Raw genomic sequence first — 26,450 nt, 5'->3', positions numbered from 1 at the left:
GCAGAAAATGTTCCCCCAATTCCCTTTGATTTTAATGCCACAGGCCTTTTTGTCACCACACTTAGTCAAATGCTGTCTTGATGTTATCGGAGACATTCTCAACCCACCTTTAGAATTCAGTTCTACCGTTAACATTTGGACCAAGAATCTATTGTGGAATTTGTGATTAAGGATAGCCTGGATTTTTGCTTGCATGTTTCTGGAACCTTTCTTTAAGATGATAAAAGAATTTCCAGGATTTGGTGATGTATACAATTTATGAAATTGTATGAGCTTGGATGGAATAAAAAGCTTTCCTTCTCCACCTTTATGTATCTGGAGGATTAGAAATAATAGACGAAATGTATAGTTTGTTAGTTAAAACTCTGTATCACTGTAATGCACCATCCTTTTAAGGTCTCTACATTCCTAAAACTGTGTCCAGTTGTGCATCATCTGAAATCTGGACCAGGATGGCCTTATCTTCTGCTCTGGATTATCCTCTCCAAACCTCTTCGTCTCTGCTCCTCCCACTTCACTATCAGATGCTGCTAAAGATCTACCCTTTAACCCAGATGTTTGATCATTTAGCCTCACATCTCTTTCTTTGGCTATGTGTTGATTCTGGATTGATTTCACTGCTGTAGTATTGGGGTGATTCAATCAGTTCAAGGTGCTGTATAACTGTTCATGAAACTGTTGTCTGTATGAATTAACAAAGACTGAGTACAGTCTCAAGGCACGTTCGAGCTGATAATTCCTGTGTGTATAGATCTTAATGTCATCCCCGAAAACTATCACATATATCTTTTCACTCTGATGATTTGCTCATGGACCTGTGTTTACGATCAGACAACTGTAGTTCAAGTCAACTAGAGAGCAAATAGATTGTTTACCAGGATTGCTTTGGAAGTCGGAGATTCTCTGAGGAGAGTGCATTTCGATTATCTGCGTGGTGCATCTACATCAACAATCAAGCAGCAAGATGTCCATTTACAGATGGCAAATACCATTGAACCCTGAGAATCCTGGACTCTGTGACCCTAATGCAGAAAGGAATGAAATGTTATAAATTCAATCTCATGCATCTCCTAATGGGTAGTGGATTTGAGAGAGCAATTCAGTGTTGCTATCGTTTTCTATTCCAATGGAGAAAGCAGTGAACAGAAGAACTAGGAGCAGGAGTAGGCCAACAGGCCCTTCAAGCCTGTTCCGCATTCAGTAAGATCATGGTTGATCTTTTCATGGCCTCAGCTTCACTTACCCGCCCACTCACCATATCCCTTAATTCCTTTACTGTTCATTAAAATAGTTATCTTAGTTTTAAAAGTGTTTACTGCAGTGTCATCAATGACTTCACTGGGCAGGGAACTCTACAGATTCACAACCCTCTGAGTGAAGAAGTTCCTTCTCAATTCAGTCCTAAATCTGCTCCCCCTAACTTTGAGGCTATGCCCTCTTGTTTTCGTTTCACCTGCCAGTGGAAACATCCTTTCTCGGTCTATCTTATCTATTCTCTTTAGAATTTTATAAGTATCTGTAAGATTCCCCCCCTCATTCTTCTAAATTCCAATGAATATATTCCCAATCTACTCAGCCACTGTTTAAGAAGGATGGTAAAGACAAGCCAGGGAACTATAGACCGGTGAGCCTGACGTCGGTGGTGGGCAAGTTGTTGGAGGGAATCCTGAGAGACAGGATGTAGATGTATTTGGAAAGGCAAGGACTGATTAGGAACAGTGAACATGGCTTTGTGCGTGGGAAATCATGTCTCACAAACTTGATTGAGTTTTTTGAAGATGTAACAAAGAAGATTGATGAGGGCAGAGCAGTATATGTGATCTATATGGACTTCAGTAAGGCGTTCGACAAGGTTCCCCATGGGAGACTGATTAGCAAGGTTAGATCTCATGGACTAAAGGGAGAACTAGCCATTTGGATACAGAACTGGCTCAAAGGTAGAAGGCAGAGGGTGGTGGTGGAGGGTTGTTTTTCAGACTGGAGGCCTGTGACCAGTGGAATGCCACAAGGATTGGCGCTGGGTCCTCTAATTTTTGTCATTTACATAAATGATTTGGATGCGAGCATAAGAGGTACAGTTAATAAGTTTGCAGTTGACACCAAAATTGGAGGTGTAGTGGACAGTGAAGAGGGTTACCTCAGATTACAACAGGATCTGGACCAGATGTGCCAATGGGTTAAGAAGTGGCAGATGGAGTTTGATTCAGATAAATGCGAGGTGCTGCGTTTTGGGAAAGTAAATCTTAGCAGGACTTATACACTTAATGGTAAGGTCCTAGGGAGTGTTGCTGAATAAAGAGACCTTGGAGTGCAGGTTCATAGCTCCTTGAAAGTGGAGTCGCAGGTAGATAGGATAGTGAAGAAGGCGGTTGGTATGCTTTCCTTTATTGGAGTACTGAGTACAGGAGTTGGGAGGTCATGTTGCAGCTGTATAGGACATTGGTTAGGCCACTGTTGGAATATTGCATGCAATTCTGGTCTCCTTCATATCGGACAGATGTTGTGAAACTTGAAAGGGTTCAGAAAAGAATTACAAGGATGTTGCCAGGGTTGGAGGATTTGAGCTATAGGGAAGAGGCTGAACAGGCTGGGGCTGTTTTCCATGGAGTGTCGGAGGCTGAGGGGTGACCTAATAGAGATTTACAAAATTATGAGGGGCATGGATAGGATAAATAGACAAAGTCTTTTCCCTGGGACCGGGGAGTCCAGGACTAGAGGGCATAGGTTCAGGGTGAGAGGTGAAAGATATAAAAGATACCTAAGGGGCAACGTTTTCACGAAGAGGGTGGTACATGTACGGAATGAGCTGCCAGAGGATGTGGTGGAGGCTGGTACAATTGCAACATTTAAGAGGCATTTGGATGGGTATATGAATAGGAAGGGTTTGGAGGGATATGGGCCGGGTGCTGGCAGGTGGGACTAGATTGGGTTGGGATATCTGGTCAGCATGGATAGGTTGGACCGAAGGGTCTGTTTCCATGCTGTACATCTCTATGAATCTATGACTCTATAATTCCGGAATCAACCTAGTGAACCTCCTTTGCACCCCTTCCTTTCTCATGTAAGGAGACCAAATCCACACGCAGAACCCCAGGTGTGGCCATCCAGTACCTTGTACAGCTGCAACATAACCTCCCTGCTTTTAACCTCAAACCCTTCAGTAATGAAGGACAAATTCCATTTTCCTTTCTAAATACCTGTTGCACCTGCAGACCAACCTTGTGATTCATGCACAATGTCACATAGGTCTCTCTGCATCGCAGCACACTTCAAACTTTTATCTTTCAAGTAATAGTCATTTTTCACTGCTCCTTCTACCAAAATGGATGATTTCACATTTATTTACATTGTATTCCATCTGCCAGACCTTTGTCCACTCACTTAAACTATCTACGTTCCTCTGCAAAGTTTCAAAGTCCTCTGCACACATCACTCTGACACTCATCTTAGTGTCATCTGCAAACTTTGACACACTACACATGGTCTCCAACTCTAAATCATCTACGTAAATTGTGAATAATTTTGGTCCAACACTGATCCCTGAGGCACACCACTAGTTACTGTTTGCCAAACAGAGTTGCTTTCTGTTCGTCAATCAATCCTCTATCCATGCTAATACATTGCCCATAATGCCTTGCATCTTTATCTTATGCTGCAGCCTCTGTCAAAGACCTTTTGGAAATATAGGTACACCATATTTACTGGTTCCCATTGTCCACTGTGTTCATATGTCTTCATAGCATTCCAAAAGATTAGTTAAGCATGACCTGCCCTTCATGAACCCATGCTCTGTCTGCCCAATGCGACAAGTTTATCTTGATGCCTTGTTATTTCTTCCTTGATAATTGACTCAAGCAACATCCCCACTACAGAGGTTCAGCTCACTGGTCTATAATTCCCCAACTTTTGTCTACCACCCTTTTTAAACAGTGGCATCACATTTGCTGTTTTCCAGTCTGCTGGAACTGCCCTGAAGCCCAATGAATTTTGGAAATTACCACAAGTGTAGTTGCAATTTCTCTCGCCATCTCTTTTAGTACCCTGGGATGCATTCCATCAGGGCGAGGAGACTTGTCTACCCTTAACTTCATTAGCTTGCCCTACACAAAGAGACCTTGGAGTGCAGGTTCATAGCTCCTTGAAAGTGGAGTCGCAGGTAGATAGGATAGTGAAGAAGGCGTTCGGTATGCTTTCCTTTATTGGTCAGAGTATTGAGTACAGGAGTTGGGAGCTCATGTTGCAGCTGTACAGGACATTGGTTAGGCCACTGTTGGAATATTGCGTGCAATTCTGGTCTCCTTCCTATCGGAAAGATGTTGTGAAACTTGAAAGGGTTCAGAAAAGAATTACAAGGATGTTGCTAGGGTTGGAGGATCTGAGCTACAGGGAGAGGTTGAACAGGCTGGGGCTGCTTTCCCTGGAGTGTCGGAGGCTGAGGGGTGACCTTATAGAGGTTTACAAAATTATGAGGGGCATGGATAGGATAAATAGACAAAGTCTTTTCTCTGGGTGGAGAGTCCAGAACTAGAGGGCATAGGTTAGGATGAGAGGGGAAAGATATAAAAGAGACCTAAGGGGCAACGTTTTCACGCAGAGGGTGGTACATGTACGGAATGAGCTGCCAGAGGATGTGGTGGAGGCTGGTACAATTGCAACATTTAGGAGGCGTTTGGATGGGTATATGAATAGGAAGGGTTTGGAGGGATATGGGCTGGGCGCTGGCAGGTGGAACTAGATTGGGTTGGAATATCGGGTCGGCATAGACAGGTTGGACCGAAGGGTCTGTTTCCATACTGTACATCTCAATGACTCTATGACTACCACTTCCATTAAAATGATTGCTTCCAGGTTGTCACCTACCTTTGTCTCATTGTCAATTTCTGGCATGTTATTAGTGTCCTCCACTGTGAAGACTGACACAAAATACCTATTCAATACCTCAGCCATGTCATCATATCCCATGACTAAATGCCCCTTCTCATTCTCTAAAGGACCAATATTTACTTTAGCCACACTTTTTTTGTTTTATATATTTATAGAAACTTTTGCTACCTGTCTTTATATTCTGTGCTAGTTTCTTTCTCTTTTTTTCTCATATTCTATCTTACTTTTCTTTATCACTCTTTTTGTGGCTTTCTTTTTAAAGCTTTCCTAATCTTCTAGTTCCTCGCTGATCTTGGATACTTTGTATGCATCCTCTTTCAATTTGATAGTCTCCTGCATTTACTTAGACACCCCGTGGCATTCCTGGTCTAATGATGTAATGGTACTGTCACTAGACCAGGAACCCCAGAGGCTTGGACTAATGTTCTGGGACATATGTTCGAATCCCATTATGGCAGTCAATTTAAACCCAATATATTTGGAATTGAAAGCTAGTCTCAGTTATGGTGCCATGAAACCAGGTCCTTTAGGGATGGAAATCTGCCATCCTTACTTGATCTGACCTTTATGTGATTCCAACTCACAACAAAGTGGTTGACTCTCAGCTGCCCTCTGAAACACAGTGACAAGATACTCATTATAAGCACAACTGGGGATGCGCAATACATATTGGCCTTTCCAGCATGCCCCCATCCCATAAATTAATGTATTAAAAAATGTGTTTATGGAGTGGGCCACAGAAAGTAGAATAGAGGTGAAGACTTCAAGAAAGTGCAGCAGCTATTCACATAATGGCAAAAAGATTAGGCTATATTGACTGGGTGAAATGAAAAGGTGCGGGAGCAGACTTGTCTGGGAATGAAATATTAGTAAGCATCAATTTAACTGACTGCTCTGCTTCTGTGCTGTAATTTCGAAGTTACGCATAATGATCCCAAAAGATCCAAACCGCAAATATTGGATTAAAAATGTGCAAAGGTGCATCACTGTATTGAATGAAGCAATCATGAAGATACATGTTTGGGCCTGAATTTGCTTTGTCTCCTGTAACCAACATAATCCTGAGTTTGTAAGTAATTTAGTGAGGAAGTCTCATGGCATTTCAGAAGGAGAGCTTGCTCTGTTGTTTACAGTCAGCAGGAATATGGCACCAGCTAGAACCTGGGCCTCAACTCTGAGCTGATGCTTAACTACACTTTCATCAGCAGCTTACTATCCATGTTTCAGAGACAAACAGATAGCCATGAATGTCTCAACTAGAGTCCACACAATCTATTGAGGTTGGTACAAAACTGAGCAAGATCATAGAGTGAGGGAAGTTTTGTTAACAATTTGATTGGCAGTTGGACAGTTAGAATTGGATGGTGTATTGAATAAACTACATATTCTTCAACTCTGAGACTCAAATCCAATGCAGATGGATGGGATGATGATACATTCTTGTTTTTCTAACTGTCTTCATCCCAGAAAGAGAGTACAAGTTATCTCACAAGTCACAAGACATTCCCGATGAAGGGTTTATGCCTGAAATGTCAACCCTCCTGCTCCTTGGATGCTGCCTGACCTGCTGTGCTTTTCTAGCATCACACTTTTCTATTCTGACTCTCCAGCATCTAACAGTCCTCACTTTCTCCCAGTCTCACAAGTCTTGTCCCATGATGCAAAATTATGGAAACAGACTCATGATGTCAATAACAGTATTCCAATGCAAGCTCAAGTTAGTGTTCAGCTAGAAGATCATGATGCATCTTATGACTTGACAAAAGCCCTCTTTAACAAAGCTAAGAGAGGACAGTGCAAAAAGCACTAAAGATAAAATTATTACAAGATTCAACATTGTAAGTTTGCAGATCATGTAGATGTCATATTATTTCAAATTTCCTATGAAGAATTACCTCTGAATCATTTAGTGACAGATGATGTGCCAGTATTTGTCAGAGAAACCTGTGTGACGATACTATCACTTTAAAAAGATTATTTTGTCCTGATTTGAATTTTGAAGGGAGGTTGTAAAGGCATAGGTGTTGAAGTGGTTAGGGGGACAACCTGAATTAATAGTGTAAGAGACCTTTAAGTTTTTATTAAAACCGTTTAACAAAGGAAGGGGAATGGCCAGTTCTCCCAATTCAGGATTTCGAGCTTGTTTTAGCTGTCGCAGTCACAAGATGTTTTGTGTACCAGAAGGGTTGCAAGCTTCAGTAAATGATTCCTAACTGACTTTCACTGAATTCTCTCTTGTTGTTGTTCCCTCCTGGACTGGAAGAATCTGTGTTAGAAATTACCTTTTTGCCAAGGGGTGGGCTTATGGGATGTTATTGTATTGGAACAGTTAATTGGTCAAGTTACTTTAACAAGTACTTAGTTAAGTTTTCCAATTGTTAAGTTATTCAAAATTTTGCTTTCTTTTTTCATGTTTTATCTGTAGTATTTTCTTATGAAGGTGTGGGCATACTTTAAGAGAGTTAAAAGCAGCAGAACTACCAGACATAGCACAAATTGTTCTCAATAAGACAACAACGTAACACTTGCTCAAACAACCCGATTAGCTCATTGCCTGGAAACAAAAACAAATTCAAATTCAGCCTATCAGTTTCAATTATACCCCGAAAAAATACCAATTTCCAATGAAGTTTGTAATGAGTATATTGAAAATCAGATGCTTTGGGGATATAAGACCTGGGAAAATTGAACAGTTGAGAGGACAACTGCCAAGCCCAGCAAGTAAACAGACTGTTTGAAAATAGCTCTCTTAAAATGTACCTTTTCGATCAGTAACCTGTGACACAGAAATTCCTAAGAAGAAGAAAAAAAGATACAGGAAGATCCGAATAGAAGAATGAAAGCTGTCTGGCTCTGAGATAAGATAACGTTGTTTTGTAAATCTTAATTAGCAGTGTTATTGGGGAAAGTGAGGACTGCAGATGCTGGAGATCAGAGCTGAAAATGTGTTGCTGGAAAAGCGCAGCAGGTCAGGCAGCAACCAAGGAGCAGGAGAATCGACGTTTCGGGCATGAGCCCTTCTTCAGGAATGAAGGGCTCATTCCTGAAGAAGGGCTCATGCCCGAAACATCTATTCTCCTGCTCCTTGGATGCTGCCTAACCTGCTGCACTTTTCCAGCAACACATTTTCAGCTAGGAGTGTTATTGGACTAGTATTATAGAAGGGAAGGTAAAAGATAGGTTAGAGGAAGGAGTTGTAAGTAGTTGTTGGTTACTTATTCTCTGTTATACTTTAAGAAATAAAGTTTCAATTTTTACTTTAAATAGTCCTTGGGCACTCAAATATTTACAGATTACTGCACGGGATTGATCCTTTCTGTGTTGCTGGTTTTAAATTAAGCAGGAGGGTTTATCACATGTTGTAACAGTTTGAGGTGGGGGTGTGCAGGCAGTATTTTCCAGTGAATAGTTAACTAACCACTACTGACAATTTCTTCCTCTAACCTATCTTTTACGTTCCCTTCTATAATGCTTCTTATCCCAAAACCAGGCAGCTTACGTTCTTCTATTTGGATCTTCCTGTGTTACCTTTTCTTCTTCTTAGGAATTTCTGCGTCACGGGTTTCTGATTGAAAAGGTACTTTTACGAGAGCTATTTTCAGGCAGTCTGTTTATATGCTGGACTGGGCAGTTCTCCTCTCAACTGTTCAATCTCACCCAGTCTTATACCGCAAAGGCATCAGTTTGTCATTGGCTTTTAAGATTGTCAATGCACTCAATTCAAACTGGATTAGAGCTTGATATTTTTTGGGGTATAATTTAAACTGATTGGCTGAATTCAAATTTGTTTTTCTTTCCAGACAATGAGCTAATTGAGTTGTTTGAGCAAGTATTGCATTGCTGCCTTATTGAGAACACTTGGTGTTTTGTCCAGTAGTGCTGCTGATTTTATGTTTCTTAAAGTACATCCACATTTTCATAACTGTTTAAATAAATTGTGTTTTGCTTAAAGCTGAATGGTTTGACCAGCTGCATCAGACCTGGAACACCCACTTCACGTCTGCCTTGCAAATAAGAAAAAGTTAGGGTCTAGACTACATTCTTAAAATATATTGAGGAGGTCTTCCCTGGTCAATAACACTAGTGAAGAAATTCACAAAGATGTGATGCTCAGTAAAGTGCTCAATTATGTCATGAATGGTTAGCATTAAGAGTGCAATATGCAAAATTGCAGGAATATATCACACATAGAAATAAACTAACATTTAGAAGGAGATTAGTTGGAGGAATATAATCAAGACCTCTCAGAGATAGTCCATACAAAATCAGTATTAGGAAGCTAATACAAGCATGCAAGCATGGACAAAAATATTGAAGCATTGTTGAAAAGTTGTGAAGTATGATCTAGAATTTAGAAAGTTATGGAGTGCTCTGATCGTTGTCATCAAAATACTAACCGGGTAGATAAAGATAAAGGGTGGTAGAGGTTTGGAACTCTCTGACACAAACAGCATTTGATTCTAGATCAGTTACTAATTTTAAATCTGAGACAGATTTTATTTTTGTTCAGCAAAGTTATTAAGGAATATACACCAAAGGCAGACTTGTGGGGTTAGACCACAGATTAGCCATGATCACATTGAATTGTGGAAGAGAGTTGAGGGGATGAATGGCCTACTCCTGTTCTTAAATTCATGGAAATGATGGAACATTGTTCTGCTCATTCCTTGGTTAAACTCAAGAAACCCATTGGAACAAGTACATGTTGATCTATTTATTTAGTAGGACAACTGTACCTTGTTTTGATCAAGAGTTATAGCATCTAGAAAAGGTTAAGTCTCAACCCAACACCACAAGGATCCAAGCTGTTGAAGGTTTGAGAAGTCGGTTTGGAGTGCAATGCGTGTGTCACCAGAGGTGCTGGTTTCAAATCATGGACCGCAGTTTATATCAAAAGAGTTTGAACTGCTTCTGAGCAACAAGGAGGCAGGCACACATTATCCAAAACTGAATGGTACTGTAGAATGAAATACACAGCTTGTAAAGAGGCTTTTACAGGAGTATTTTCTTGGTGACAAGCTAGGCAGCAAGTTTCATGCTTCTATTCATCCCAAACTAGGGACCATTGGGTTATCTTACTGAAGAAAGTTTGCAACAAGTGTTCACCTTATGGGTGAGTGTCCAAAAACACTCCTAGAACAAGGATTAATTTGTTAAAATCTGATGCCAATAACAAATAAAGAGAAAACAAATAAGGCAATGTAAGGACCATTATGATATACGAGATATGATACTTAGAGAATTCAGCAAAAAGAATATCAAACTGATTACTGGGTATGTGTGATTGAAGTTACGTGAAGAATCAAGCTGCATAACTTGGAATAGTTGGAGTGAGACACTGTCAATGTCATTTGGATCATCTAATCAAATAATAAAATATGACAAAGGAAGACATTGAGAAACCTCTTTTAGTCCCAATTTTAACTACTAGCCTCCAAATGAGAGTCAGAATGAAACTGAAAGATTGCCAATATCACAACGTCCACCGGTGTAGCGCAGTTCATCCAAGTTTTTGATTGAGACAAAAGGATCAATGTCAAAGTTCCATCCATTAAATGCAGCAGGCAGTCAAAGTTAAAGTCCAGATGTGACATAATTGCACATGTTGAAAGGACATGTGGAAAGAGAAACTCGGGCAGAAAGAATAACAAATCAGTTAAGTAAAACGAAATAAGGGTAAAAGATGTTATCAAAATTATCTCTGAAATTGTTAGTCATAAATGTTTTGGTTGTGATAACAGTGTGGATAAATAGACAATCTGACCTATTAAATTTTCTGATATTGTTGGTTCAGTCTCATTGTATTCTGGAAAGTTATGTAGATTTTAATGTATTTTTTATTTAGTGGGACGGGAGTGTAACAGATTGCAGTACCTGAGTATTCTGTTATGCTGCCATCTCTGTTGAGAAGCTACGTAAATGAAACTAATTCAATAATGGCTGCCTGCAGGCGTATACTGTACAGGTAAATTTTATGCTTACTCAGTATAGCACACAACCTCTTTGGAATTGGTGTTCCAAATAATAATACAACATGAACCTTCATCAGGATCTAGAGGAACTGGACAATTCACTTCACCTGTAGGGCCCATGGTGGTCATTGTGTGCTGTGCAACTGCATCTTCTGAAGCTTTCATATCAGAGATTGGAGTGAGACCCTTGAGGCTGGTAGTTGAAACATGCAAAGGTTTACCTGTGCAGGAGGAAATTTATGGTCATATTTCAAATTCATGGTGATTGCGAGCACACAGCATTTCACAGTAGGAGAATCTCAAAGAACAGTGGGACATTCCCAAGTGTTTGCATTTCACTAATTCCAGCATGCACAATTTCTTAAATCCTCAAGCCATTTGAGTCCTTCCTATCTCAAGAAAAGAATGTGTCACCAATAGGGTTGAAAGCTCTCCCCTAATCCTCACATAAACCCTCCGTCTCTGTTACAGATAAGGCCCCTCCATCCTTGTCTGGGCCATGGTGCAGCCCTACTTATTTCTGGGAAAACCTCTTCAATGGCTGTGAGGATGAGCAAATCAGTACCTCCAAACCCTCTCTTGTAATTCTTTCTGTCACCATGTGCCCACTTTTCCTACTATTAAGTGTGATAGAGCATTGATGTGCATTCTCAGGGGCATTCACTCCTCCTCAGTATATTTTTTTATTCACACTTATGATGTGGCTGTTGCTGTTTGGCCCGCATTTATTGCCTGCTCCTAGTTGCCCTTGAGAAGATGGTAATGAGCTGCAGTCCATGTGTAGTCGGTTGACCCATAATGCCCTTCGTGAGGGAATTCCAGGATATTGACCCAGCAACAGTGAAAGAATGGTGATATATTTCCAAATCAGAACAGTAAGTGACTTGGAGAGGAACTTGAAGGGCCCGGAGTTCCCATGTATCTACTACCATTGTCCTTTCAGTGGTTATGCATTTGGAAGGTCTGTGTAAGAATTTCTAGTGAGTTTCTGCTGTGCTTCTGTAGAAAATACACACTGCTACTACTGAGTGTCGGTGGTAGAGAGAGTAGGTGTTTGTGAATGTGGTGCCAGTAAGGTGGGCTGCTTTGGCCCAGATGGTGTTGAACATTCGAGTGTTCTTGGAGCTGCAGCCATCCGGGTACGTGGGGAATATTTCATCACACTCTTGACTTGTATCTTGTTGATGATGGACAGACTGTGGAAATTCAGGTGAGCTGCTCACTGCTGTATACCCAGCCTGTGACCTGCTCTTGTAGTTACTGTATTTATAAGGGAAGTCCAGTTCAATTTCTGGTCAATGGTAACCCCTATGATGGGGATATATCAGTGATGGTAATCCTATTGAATTTCAAAGGGAGTTTGTAGATTGTCTCTGTCTCTGTTGAAGATGATGATTGCCTGGTATGTGTGTAGCGTGAATAATACTTACCACTCTTTTGCCCATGCCTGAATATTGTCCAAGTCTTTCTGCATTATCACGCGGACTTTTTCTGTATCCAAGGAGTGCTGAAGCCCATAGTGCTGAAAATTGAACAATCATCAGTGGGTATTAAAGCGTACACTACATCTCACTTCTGACCTTATGACGAGGGAAAGGCATTGGTGAAGCAGCTGAAGATGGTTGAGTTGAGGACACTATCCTGACAAACCCCTGATGAGATGATCTGGGGTTGAGATAACTGACGCTCAACAACCACAACTATCTTACATTGTATATAACTCCAATCAATGGAGAGATTTCCCCGATATCCATTGATTCTACTTTTGCTTGAGCTCCTCCATGTCACATTCAGTCAATGTGGCCTCGATATTAAGGTCAGTCACTGCCACTTCACCATCTCAGTTGTGAACTCCACATTCTACCAAATCATTGCTGAGCAATTAGCAGAGCTAAATCTAATGTATACTAGAACCCATTAATCTTGCTTGAAACCCACATAGATCTCTGATTGATGTCTGTTGACATATGTTGTCAAAGGGAATCCTGAGGGTCAGGATGTACATGTATCTGGAAAGGCAAGGACTGATTAGGGATAGTCAATATCGCTTTGTACGTGGGAAATCATCTCACAAACTTGATTGACTTTTTTGAAGAAGTAACAAAGAGGATTGATGAGGGCAGAGCAGTAGATGTGATCGAAATGGACTTCAGTAAGGCATTCGATAAGGTTCCCCATGGGAGACTGATTAGCAAGGTTAGATTTCACAGAATACAGGGAGAACTAGCCATTTGGATACAGAACTGGCTCAAAGGTAGAAGATAGAGGGTGGTGGTGAAGAATTGTTTTTCAGACTGGAGGCCTGTGACCAGTGGAGTGCCACAAGGATCAGTGTTGGGTCCACTATTTTTCTTTATTTATATAAATGAGTTGGATGTGAGCTTAAGAGGTATAGTTAGTAAGTTTGCAGTTGACACCAAAATTGGAGGTATAGTGGACAACGAAGAAGGTTACATCAGATTACAATGGGATCTTGATCAGATGGGCCAATGGGCTGAGAAGTGGCAGATGGAGTTTAATTCAGATAAATGCGAGGTGCTGCTTTTGGAAAAGCAAACCTTAGCTGGATTTATACCTTTAATGGTAAGGTCCTAGGGAGTTTTGCTGAACAAAGAGACCCTGGAGTGCAGGTTCATAGCTGCTTGAAAGTAGAGTCACAGGTAGATAGGATAGTGAAGAAGGCATTTGATATGCTTTCCTTTATTGGTCAGAGTATTGAGTATAGGAGTTGGAGGTCATGTTGTGACTAGACAGGATGTTGGTTAGGCCACTTTTGGAAGATTGTGTGCAATTCTGGTCTCCTTCCTATCGGAAGAATGTTGTGAAACTTGAAAGGGTTCCGAAAAGATTAATAAGAATGTTGCCAAGGTTGGAGTATTTGAGCTATAGGGAGAGGTTGATTAGGCTAGGGCTGTTTTCCCTGGAGCGTCAGAGACTGAGGGGTGACCTTCTCGAGCTTTATAAAATCATGAAGGACATGGCTAGCATAAATAGAGAAGATCTTTTCCCTGGGGTGGGGGAGTCCAGAACTAGAGGTCATAGGTTAGGAGTGAGAGGGGAAATATAAAACAGACCTAAGGGGGCACAGAGGGTGATACGTGTATGGAATGAGCTAACAGAGGAAGTGGTGGAGGCTAATACAATTACAACATTTAAAGGCATGTCGATGGGTATATGAATAGGAAGGGTTTGGAGGGATATGGGTTAGGTGCTGGCAGGTGGGACTAGATTGGGTTGGGATATCTGGTCAGCATGGACGATTTGGACTGGAGGGTCTGGTTCCATGATGTACATCTCTATGACTCAATGACAAGAATCATGTTGCGGCCATAAGGGTCACACCTCTGAGTATTAGGTAAAAGCTCATTGATGTGGAGAAGAGAATGATAGCTGCTTTCATCTTTCTTGAAATAATTTGAGTATAGTACTGGATGTTTAAAATGAGAACATACACCATTTGTCTCAATCTGGTCAGTCTAAGTTCCACAGAAGGAAAGATAAATAAAACTGAGTAAATATGTCCATTAAAAAAAAACAACAATCATAGATATTGACAATAGAGTCAACAAAGCTCTCAGAGCCTCCACTTCCTAACAATAAAATTCTCCAAAGTATGCTGATTGTCACTTGTAATCTGAGTTTTTGACGTTTGAGGAATACAAATATCCTGATTTTTTTCATGTGTTATATTTGTTAAATGTGCAGTGCCTATATGAAAGAAAGTATTTGGCAAGGCTTTCTTCCTTGTACAGAATTATATAAAGTGGACACAATAAAAATAGGAAATTCAGACAAATGATTTATTCCAGTATTTATGCTATACACCGACACCATACTGTCCTTCCTCATAAAACCCTACCAGCATATCTTTCCATTTCTTTCTTGCATTCATCTAGTTCCCTCTGAAGTTCATCTACACCACTCACCCAATCTACTCATGAAATAATAGCTTTCCCAACACACTCATTCTCTGGATAAAGAGGTTTTTCCTGAATGCTTTATTGGATTTATAAGTAACCAACTTATGCTTTCAGCTCCTAGTTTGGTCTCCACTATTACCATCAACATCACCTCTACATCTACCTGATCAAGTCAGGACAAAATGTTACAGATTTCCAAGAAGTCATACTTCAGTTGTTGTATTATTAGAAAAGAGCCCCAATTTTTTTCCAATCTTTAATACTAAATGCTGATGCATCATCATCTTTATGAAAATAACATCAACAGTCACAACAAGGGTGCACTTTGATAAGATTTATACCATTTCAAATTGAAAAATATAGGTTCTTTGCACAAAAGATGCCACTCCTTAAAGGTCAGGCACTGGCTAATTGTAAGTTTGCTTTTTTAGGAAGGATGGTTCAAAAGAGCCCATAGTGGAGATGAGGACAGAAGATGAACCAATCACAAACCATGATGGGAGCTCAGCGAATGAACCAAATGAAACCACACCACTCACAGAGCCTGAGTAAGTGCCTCTTCCTTCATTGGTTCAGCATTGGGAGCAGCATGAGAATGTAAGACGATGCAACATATGATGGTCAACACTGAGAACCCTGATGCTCTAAGACTGAACACTTTAACTCCCCCTCCCATTCCACCAAGGACATGCAGGTCCTTGGACTCCTCCATCGCCAGACCATGGCAACACGACGGTTGGAGGAAGAGCGCCTCATCTTCTGCCTGGGAACCCTCCAACCACAAGGGATGAACTCAGATTTCTTCAATTTCCTCATTTTCCCTCCCCCCATCTTGTCTCAGTCAAATCCCTCAAACTCAGCACCGCCTTCCTAACCTGCAATCTTTTTCCTGACCTCTCCGCCCCCACCCCACTCCGGCATATCACCCTCACCTTGACCTCCCTCCACCTATCGCAATTCCAACGCCCCTCCCCCACGTCCCTCCTCCCTACCTTTTATCTTAGCCTGCTGGACACACTTTCCTCATTCCTGAAGAAGGGCTTATGCCCGAAACGTCGATTCTCCTGTTCCTTGGATGCTGCCTGACCTGCTGCGTTTTTCCAGCAACACATTTTCAGTTCTGATCTCCAGCATCTGCAGCCCTCACTTTCTCCCTGAACAATGATAAAACCAATAATAGTAAAAATGGACATTAATTGTCTGACACAGTGTTTCTTCAATTTGGCACTTTGATCCCCCAACACACAATGTCACTGGGAAAAGAATAACCTGACACACAATGATATTGGGCATTGATGATTTAACACACAGTAGTTTTGACCTGAAATGTAATTACACTGAGTATTGATGATCTGACACAATGATGTTGTGTATTGTTAATCATCATGCTTTCACACTGGGCGTTGGTTACTCAACACACAGCAATACTGGTCTGAAATACTGAGCACTGACTGTCAGAGATGCATAATACTACCATGTCTAGGACTTGTCTACAGGAACCTTGACATCTGGTGGGCCTTTGCAATCTAGATCATCCTGTGCTGCAGTGTATTGAGCAGACTCTTACTGATTCCTCTTGGGCCATTTGGGATCCTGAGAAGGATAATCTTTCCTGGAGCCTCTCACTTCCCTACTGGTGCTAGAGAAATTCTCGGTGTCCACTGCTGTCTCATCATCTTTCCTGCTGCCTGGTAAAGTTAATATTAGCTGGGCACATACCTGAACTCCTGCTTAATTAATGACTTACCCACAAAGATCACACATTTCAAAGCTTGTTATGTTCATAATCTAAAAATTGGAGGGCAAATGAACAATCAGGACAATGTCTCCTTCAGAGACTTTGGGGTTAAGAGAGGAAGGAGTGCAAGTTTGCGAATAAAGGATTTAGAATAAGAATTTGGAAAGCCTCTATTCAGTTCTAACCCATCTCTCCTTGCTGAATGTGTGTAGAAGCCTGGCTGCCAATGTTTGCCATCTGTCTTATGTCTGACTGGCACCAATGTGCAGAGAAAAGTGGCCAAAATATAAAATAATTAAAAGGATTGGCGTGACTGTGTGAAGTGGCTGGACTGGGACAATTGCCAACATCTGGTTCATGCAAATAACATTCCAAATACATCTGTTTGCTTCCTGTCTGATGCTTCCACTGATAGTCACCTGCTATAAATGTGGACTATGGATGACAAACATCACATTACTGGTCATTCAGATTCCTTCCCTCTGATCGAGATTGCCAACTGCCGGTCAAATTGCCAAATGATGGAGCAGTTTGCGTTCTGTTAATTGGATTGGAAGGTAGAAGCGATGCCGGAAATCAAATATTAACTCTGGCCCTCAACGCATCCCAAAGAACTTCATGATCCACAACTTACTTTTGAACCACAGTTGCTACTGGCAAGTGGAGATCCAGTTTTACATCCTTCTCATTGTCCCTGTTACATTTCACGCACATGTCCTTGTGACAATGGACACATGCCATTTCAAAGTTGGTGGCCTTGATGGCTGAAATCTCAAGAAGTGATTGAGATTGGCAGGAATAAGAAAAACCAAATGGTAAAATCCCGAGCTATTTCTCTGATATCCTTGACAGACAATGTGCCAGTATGAAATAGGGGCATGATTCTGGCCAAAATTTCACAAGTCTGGTCCTCTTATCAGATCTGCCAGAACTGACAGATTAACCAATGCCACTTTTCCACCTCTATCGCATAGGTAGAGGTACCAAGCATGCCATTCAAGTTAGATAAAAACAGAAGTTGCTGGAGAAGCTCAGCAGATCTGGCAGCATCTGTGGAGAGGGAAAGAGAATTCTGAGTCCAATATGACTCTTCTTCAGAACTGAATTTGGCTGGAAAATTGTGTGTTTTATCCTGTTGGCAGAAGCAGATGAGGACTAAGTGGAACAGTTTATGAGGGTTCCCAGAGCACAAGACAAAGGGAGATAAAAGGATGGGGAGAGATGGAAAATGACAGTAAATAAAGTGCAATTATGGGTTCACTGTGCTGTCCAACTTTACCTGAGGTTTGAAATCCTTATGGATTTGTTAGTGCTTTTGGCCGGCATACTGTAATCCGATTTGTTTTACTGTTTTGAAGTGGGAATGTAGATCTCCAGATTGAACCCAATGTCAACATCAAAGGTTATTAAAGAAAGAACTTACATTCATATGACATCCTTCATGATATCAGGTCATACCAAACGGCCTTACAGACAATGAAGTCCTTCCAAAGTGTAGTCCCTACAGTGATATGGGACTACATGGGAAGCCAAAAATGTGGAGTAATCAGATTAGCCATGAGCTTATTGAAGTGCGGAACATGCTTGAGGGGCTGAGTGGTCTACTCCTGCTCCCAGTTTGTATGTTTATCTTTCCGACATTTCTGACAGCAACATTATCTCTGGAGTAGGCAGAGCCCACAGCCCACTGATTCAGAACATTTGAGGTGTGGCTGAGGAAAATGTCAATAATGAGGTGAAGAAATCTCTACACTCCTCTTCAAAGAGCTCAAGAATGCCTTTTACTTCCATTTGAACAGTCACAGTATCCCAAAAAAGACACCTCCAACAATATTGGGCTTACACTTTCCAGTAATAACTTTAATTATGTGCTTCAGTAAGATCATAGCTTTCTGACTCAGAGATAAATATGCAACTAAATGAGTCAACTTGGTTATTGGGTTGGCTTAAACTCTGGAACACGAGCAGTAACCTTATGTGTACACTTTGAGTCTTTAACATTTGATTCTTATCAATCTGTGATCTCCAGGATCACAATAGTGAGGGTCCTATGGCTGAGTGTACAGTATATGGAAAATCAATAACTTAGGAATCTCAGCACATTTAGTCATGAATCCCTATGTATTAGAGTCTTAGAGAAACCAGTCTTGCGACTAGGCAAAGCTTATTTGGTATGATCAGCAGATTTCGATACTGAACCTTCAATTCCTGAATGTAAATCATTTTTGGATATGGCACATGGAAACGCCTTTGGAGTAGATCCATCTTTCCAGACTAGGAATACTGCCTATTACCTTCCTACCAAGATACAGCAGGGAGTTGAAGGATGCCTCAATGAGAAAGACATTACAGATTAATATCAAGGTGGGAAAATTTGCCAACTTCATGCCCATTAATTAATGGCCACTTAGAATATCATCCTATCGCTTATGCTCACCATGCGGAGAGACCATGTGGAGTAATGTTTGTCAGACCCTTCCCATGACCAATCTCCACCTCCCCCATTGTAGACCCCTCACCAGCAATCCCCTTTCCACAATCCCCATGAAATCCCTTTTCTGGGGATTCACAGTGCTCCTAATGGAGCTACTGACAATAGAGATCAGCAGACTTGATCGAGCCAGCAGTCCTGGTGGTTGGGAGCTCCACTTGAGTGAGGGGGACCCTGAAAGTCTGTTTCCTCAGCTGAGTTAGGAGCCTTGGCAATGGGGTTCCCAGTACCAAGGAAGGGCTCAGGTCCCTTGAGGTTCTGGAGATTTTTTAAGGGGCAGTTCCAACAGCTTTGGTGGTGGACATTTTCCCCTTTCCCACATATCACCCTCATTACACCTGGCCCTTCTTTAGATTCATAGAGATGTACAGCACAGAAACAGACCCTTTGCTCCAACTCATCCATGCCAACCAGATATTCCAATCTAATCTAGTCCCATTTGCCAGCACTTGGCCCAGATCACTCCTAACTCTTCCTATTCATATTCCCATTCAGATGCCTTTGAGATGTTGCAATTGTGCTTGAGTGGCCTTGTTAGTCAAGAATAGTATAATGGTGGCTGAGAGAACTTTTGATGAGGACTTGTCTACAGAGGTAGTGTGGGCTGAGGTTAGAAACAGGAGAGGGGACTCCACTGCTTGGAGTTTTTTTATAGGCCTCCGCAGAGTTCTAGGGAGGTGGAAGAGAGGATTAGCAAAATTATTCTGGGTAGGAGTGAAAGGAACAGGGTGGTCATTATGGGGGACTTTAACTTTCCCAACATTGACTTAAAATGCTATAACTCTAGTACGTCGGATGGATCCGTTTTTGTCCAATGTGTACGGGAGGGTTTCCTGACACAGTATGTCAAAGAGCCAACAAGAGGGGAGGCCACACTGGATCTGGTTCTTGGTAATGAACCAGGCCAGGTGTTTGATTTAGTTGTAGGTGAGCACTTTGGAGAGAGTGACCATAATTCAGTTACATTTAGTTTAGTGACGGAAAAGGATAGGGATAGGCCACATGTCAAGAATTATCGATGGGGCAAGGGCAATTATAATGTGATTAGGCAAGAATTAGGATGCATAGAATGGGGTAGCAAAATACAGGGGATGCAGACAATGGAAACGTGGAGCTGGTTTAAGGAACAGATATTGTGTGTCCTTGATAGGTATGTCCCTGTCGGGCAGGGAGGAAGTGATACGGTAAGAGAACCGTGGTTTACAACAGAAATTGCATCTCTTGTTACGAAGGCGAAGGAGGCTTATGTGTTGATGAGGCAAGATGGTTCAGATGAGGCGTTGGAGAATTACAGATCATCTAGGAAGGATTTAAAGAGAGAGTTAAGAAGAGCAAAGAGAGGACACGAGCAGACTTTAGCAAATAGAATAAAGGAGAACCCTAAAGCTTTCTATAGGTATGTGAGGACTAAAAGGATGATTAGGGAAGGAATAAGGCCTGTCAAAGACAGAAGTGCCAAGTTGAATGTGGACCCTGTGGAGATCGGAGAAGTGCTAAAGGAACATTTCTCATTGGTTTTCACTCAGGAAAAAGATAATATTGTAGGGGAGAAGAATGAAATACGAGATATTAGAGTAGAAAGGATCGAGGTTAGTTACAAACAGGTGTTATCAATTCTAGAAGGAGTGAAAGTAGACAAGTGCACTGGGCCAGATGGGATTTATCCGAAGATTCTCTGGGAAGCTAGGGAGGAGATAGCAGAGACTTTGGCTTTGATTTCTGAGTTGTTATTGTCTACAGGTTTGGTATCAACGGACTGGAGAATTGCAAATGTTGTGCCCTTGTTCAAGAAGGGCAGTAGAGATGATGCAGGTAATTATCGACCCGGGAACCTTACTTCTGTTGTAGGAAAGGTTTTGGAAAGATTATAAGAGACAAGATTTATATCATCTAGCAAGCAACAATTTGATTTCAGATAGTCAACATGGTTTCGTCAAGGGCAGGTCGTGTCTCACAAACTTCATTGAGCTTTTTGAGAAGGTGACCAAACATGAGGATGAGGGTAGGGCAGTTGATGTGGTATACATGGACTTCAGTAAAGCCTTTGATAAGGTTCCACATGGTAGGCTGTTGGAGAAAATACAGACACATAGAATTGAGGGCGATTTAGCAGTTTGGATTAGAAAGTGGCTTTCTGAAAGAAGGCAGAGAGTGGTGATTGATGGAAAATATTCAGCCTGGAGTCCGGTACTAATGGCGTACCACAAGGATCTGTTTTGGGACCACTGCTGTTTGTCATTTTTATAAATGATTTTGACGCAGGCATAGGTGGATGGATCAGTAAATTTGCAGACGACACTAAAGTCGGTGGAGTAGTGGACAGCTTGGAAGAATGTTACAGGTGCAGGGGGACTTGGATAAACTGCCGAATTGGGCTGAGAGGTGGCAAATGGAGTTCAATGCAGCTAAATGTGAGGTGATGCACTTTGGGAAGAATAACAGGAAGGCATAATACTGGGTCAATGGAAAGAGTCTTGGTAGTGTGGATGTGCAGAGGGACCTTGGAGTCCATGTACATAGATCCCTGAAAGTTGCCACCCAGGTTGATAGTGCTGTTAATAAGACATACGATGTGTTAGGTTTCATTTGTAGAGGGATTGAGTTCCGGAGCCGCAATATCATGCTGCAACTATACAAAATGCTAGTGCAGCCACACTTGGAATATTGTGTACAGTTCTGGTCCCCATATTTCGGAAAGGATGCGGAAGCATTGGAAAAGATGCAGAGGAGATTTACCAGGATGTTGCCTGGTCTGGAGGGAAGGTCTTGTGAGGAAAGGCTCAGAGACTTGGGTGTGTTCTCATTGGAAAGAAGAAGGCCAGGAGAGGATTTGATAGAGACGTACAAGATGATCAGAGGAATAGATAGGGTAGACAGAAAAAGACTCTTTCCTAGGAGTGATGACGTCAGCTTGTACGAGGGGGCATAACTACAAATTGAGGAGCGATAGATTTAAGACAGATGTCAGAGGCAGGTTCTTTACACAGAGATTGGTAAGGACGTAGAATGCCCTACCTGCTAATGTAGTCAACTCAGCCACATTAGGGAGATTTAAACAATCATTAGATAAGCACACCGATGATGATGGGATAGTGTAGAGGGACGAGCTGAGAATAGTTCACAGGTCGGCGCAACATCGAGGGCCGAAGGGCCTGTTCTGCACTGTATTGTTCTATGTTCTATGTTCTATGTTCTAGCCTCCACCATTTCCTCTGGCAACTCATTCCATATACGCACCACCCTCTGCGTGAAAAAAGTTGCCTCTTAGGTCCCTTTTATATCGTTCACCTCTCACCCTAAACCTATGCCCTCTGGTTCTGGACTCCCCCACCCCAAGAAAGTACTTTGTCTATTTATCCTAACCATGCCCCTCATGATTTCATAAACCTCTTGACAACCGATCGGTGATGGTATTTAATATAATTTTTTGCTATGAAGTACTTTGGATACAAAGAGGTATGTCTTGAATGTAAGTTTCATCCCTGTGGAAGCATGAACTGGTCAACACTAGAGATTAATGACTCAATATAATTTCACATGTAATGTGATTATTTCCTCACAGTTTGTTCAATCATTTGCAGAAAGCTACCATTAAAGGAAGGCAATGCAAAGGAAGTGTTGAGTCCAGAAAACATAGAGGAGGCAGTGCCCAATGACGTCATCCAACCGAAAGAAGACAGCAGCAAAGCATAATGGGAAGAACTCTGTCAGAGAGACGTCCTAACTACAGATACCCTTGCAACCAATATTTGTAGGGAAGAGAAATACATATTTGTGAGGCTGAGGCATTAGAATGGCTTTGGAAACTTTCATAAGTTGCATTATCAGTAATACAAGAAATCGAAATTTGTCCTCATTTTTCTGGAAGGATTTTTGAAAAAACAATTTCTGTCTTAATTTTTTTTTCCCTTTTGCCGTTCAGAAAATGGAAAAGTGTAACATGTAAATGATATTGTGAAGTAAAAGTTAGGAACAACCTTTATATTGCTCTCTCTCTCTATACATATATTATATTATATATACAGCAGAAAAGAAAATTCAAGCTGTTGTTTCCCAGTTGGTGTATCATGACGTTTTATCTGTTCTGGAGAATGCAACTTTCTCCCTTGTGCAACTCTTTCTGTTTTCAGTGGACTGCAATGAAGAGGGAAATGACTGTGGATAAATTGTAGGTTTTAAGCAATTTGAGGTGTACAAGTTTTGAGATGGGTAATACCAGGAACATTTGTTTAGATTTTAAATATCTTTCATTTGCTCCTTGACATTTTCATCCTCCTGAAACTAATTCCCACTACTAGTCTCCATAAAGTTTTAAGATATTTAATGGAGCTAATATATTTCTGTTTGAGCATCTTCCTTTTTGGTGTGAGAATACCAATATGGTAATAACTTACTTTGATATCCACGCAAGTGCAAATCAACACGGACATTCAGTCCCCATATTGGAAAACCGAGATGGCTTGCTGCTCATAGCCCATGCAAAGGACCCGCACAGAGATTACCATTGTCGTAACCAAAATAGGGTATGATTGAGACTGAAAACACAGTCGCTGCTTTAACTTGTTTGGTGTCTCCCATGTTTCCGACTGTCAATACTTCCAGCAAGTGTCCATGTTTTATGAGTCCTGGTTGCCAACACGCACAGTTCACTCTGGCCCCTGCTTTGTGCAATAAATATCAAATTCTTCAGAGGACAGAGTCAAGAGAAGCAGATTTCCTAAGATTCATGGAGTTTTCTGTTTACTTCTCCAGTTAATGATAGTTCATCATTCCAGGTGACCTTGTAGCATGACACAAGTTAAAGAATTTGTCGCTGATGAAAAAATGGCAAGGGTTTTTTGCACAGAGGCACAGTCAAACAAAATTCTATTTCACGCTAAGTTTCCTGTTAACTTTTCTTTCTGGCAGAAGGGAGGTTTTTTAAAAAGAAAATAGAGATTTACATGTAGAAGGCACTGATTTTCAATGCAGGAAAGCAGTGGCTATAGCGTTCAGCTGAGAAAGCTGTACATTGTTTGATTGGATGGAGTTCCACAGCTTAACACTAAATGAAAGGCACTGTACCACACGTCTGGTGTGTCAACCTAATCTTCAAATGATTGCTTCCCTCACTTACTTAACCTGAAATGCTTAGTTTTGTCCTGGGGCAATTCTTTCAGGACTGCTCAATGAATTTAATTTTACAGCACAGGAGATAACCATTTGCCAAAATAGCAAAAAGAAAGAACTTAGAAAGCACAGTCCAGTTGCGTACCCCATTTCCCCACTAATCCCCACACCTCCTCACTGCTTTGTCCCACAGCCCTGTGAGAAAAGGTTGGTCTTTACTTTTATTGCAGACCTTACTTGCTTGAAGGCCTTCTTTCCAAAGTGAAGGGCTTGCAACCTTGAAGTCAGAATCCAGCCACTGCAATTATTTCTGTAGCCAATAGTTGGAGGCTGCTCCCAAAGGTGGACAGAGCAGAGATGGTCCTGGGAGTGAGTGAAGGCTCGATTGATTCACTTGAATGGCATCACAGATTGTGGCTCTCGATGCAGCTTAGTGCAGCATACCTTCTTGTGTTAAGAAACAATCACTGCGTTCTGATGTTTCTCTTATGGTCTCTGCTCAAAATGGTTGCTCACAGCCAGACTTAACTCCATTCCAATACTTAAAGTGTCTCAAAATGTCAAATTATACTTCCAAGTTAGGTATGGATTTGTCTTTTAGTGAGGCTAAATTCACTTTTTAACTATCTCAGCCATTCACTTTGATGGTTATTTTTGTCAAGGTTTGGTAAGCCAGGAATAGCTACTCACACCACAAGGGAAACTCTTATCAAGGAGTTTCTGTTCACACTTTGAAATGTCCACTGACTTTCAAAACGTCTCTTGTGAGTTGTTCTTGAGATAATTAGTTTGGGCTTAATAGTAGCCAAATCATTAAGAGTAGTTTTGTGACTTTTAGGAGCCATTTTGTAAGATGCCTGTGTCCTATTTTCCTATTTTAAAGGCAAACTAGCTTTCTTCACAGAATATATAACATTGTCACAGCATATTCATGATAATTTCGACACTAAAGGGTGATGGAGTTTAGAACTTTCTTTTGCAAGGGGCAGCTGACGCTGGGTAGGCTGTTAATTTGCATCTGAAAGTGATAGGTAGTTGTCTAGGAACCAGTGGTATTAACTAGTCTTTGTAATAGTAGCCATGAAACAATCATTGATTGGATTGCTCTAAAAATACATCTGGCTCACAAATGTCCTTTAGGGAAGGAAACCATTGCCTGGTCGTCCTGCTTGGTCTGTCTAGGACTCCAGAGTCACATGACATGGTTGTCTCTTAATTGTTCTCAAGGGTAATTGCGGCTGGGCTACAAATACGTAATAACTATCCTCAGCCAAATAAAGTTAAGTGATTTGTAATAATGGTACAGCTACATAATGGTCATGCGACTTAATTAATAATCCAGATGGATTAACTCATTATCCAGAGACAGTTCCTTAATTCAACTTCGGTTCATTAGTTCAAGCTGGAACAAAAAGGTAACATCTGTAATAGTTATCATGAAATAACTGGATCCATGGAAAAAAACTCCATCGAGTTCATTAATGAGGGAGTTGAACAGAGTAAATAGGGAGAAGCCATTTCTGATTGTAAAAGAAACAAGGACAAAAGTGGATAGATTTAAAGTGATGTGCAAACAAATCGAGGGTGGCATGAGAAAAATCTTTTTCACTTAGTGAGTAGCTATGGTGTGAAATGTCATGGAGGCAGGATCAATTGAGGTCATTAGATCTTTTTTGGACAGTACTTCTACACAAGAATATGGGGGAAAGGCAGGAGATTGACACAAGGTAACAGAACCTGTGCAGGCTGAATAGCCACCTACTGTACTGTAACAGTTCTAAGATATACAGGAGGTCCCATTTTCACTTCCTGGCTTGTGCGAATTAAGCTGAAAATGTGTTGCTGGAAAAGCGCAGCAGGTCAGGCAGCATCCAAGGAGCAGGAGAATTGACATTTCGGGCATGAGCCCTTCTTCAGGAAACTTCCTGAAGAAGGGCTCATGCCCGAAATGTCAATTCTCCTGCTCTTTGGATGCTGCCTGACCTGCTGCGCTTTTCCAGCAACACATTTTCAGCTCTGATCTCCAGCACCTGCAGTCCTCACTTTCTCCTTGTTGGAACTGAGCTGATCTTACCCACTGAAGCAGGTGAGAAATGTGTCCTCTGAGCTCAGGAGGAAGTTGATTGCTATGGTTGGGGATGGTGAAGGCTGGGGTAATGCCTTATTCACTACTCAATGATTTCAGATTGAACTTTGTGTGACCCTTGGCCAAAGCTCAGCAATGCCATCCCGAATGGCCAGCGTACACTAATTCAGGTTGACACAGTGTAGAATTATTCTCTTCTTATCCTGTTCATGTATGTGGGTGTCACTAGGAAGGTCATGGTCAAGTGTCC

The 26,450-nt window shown here is 41.4% G+C and overlaps 1 protein-coding gene across 2 annotated transcripts in view; it reads left to right on the top strand.

Moving 5' to 3' along the window:
* ncam2a (neural cell adhesion molecule 2a) overlaps positions 1-25,973 on the top strand; it is a 1,585,154-nt gene extending 1,559,181 nt beyond the window's left edge. For both annotated transcript variants that reach the window (XM_043701406.2, XM_087992469.1), the window contains 2 exons: positions 15,208-15,324; positions 22,587-25,973. In XM_043701406.2, coding sequence (XP_043557341.2) covers positions 15,208-15,324; positions 22,587-22,698 — 229 coding nt within the window. In that variant the 3' untranslated portion in view covers positions 22,699-25,973. The remainder of the gene's footprint in view (positions 1-15,207; positions 15,325-22,586) is intronic.
* Positions 25,974-26,450: the final 477 nt, after the last annotated feature.

The sequence above is a fragment of the Chiloscyllium plagiosum genome, unplaced genomic scaffold, assembly GCF_037043375.1.
Source record: "Chiloscyllium plagiosum isolate Xiang-an unplaced genomic scaffold, Cpla_swu_hap1 HiC_scaffold_12, whole genome shotgun sequence".
Lineage (NCBI taxonomy): Eukaryota > Metazoa > Chordata > Chondrichthyes > Orectolobiformes > Hemiscylliidae > Chiloscyllium > Chiloscyllium plagiosum.
Note: the sequence above shows the minus strand (reverse complement) of the source record. Positions and strands in the feature narration are given on the sequence as shown.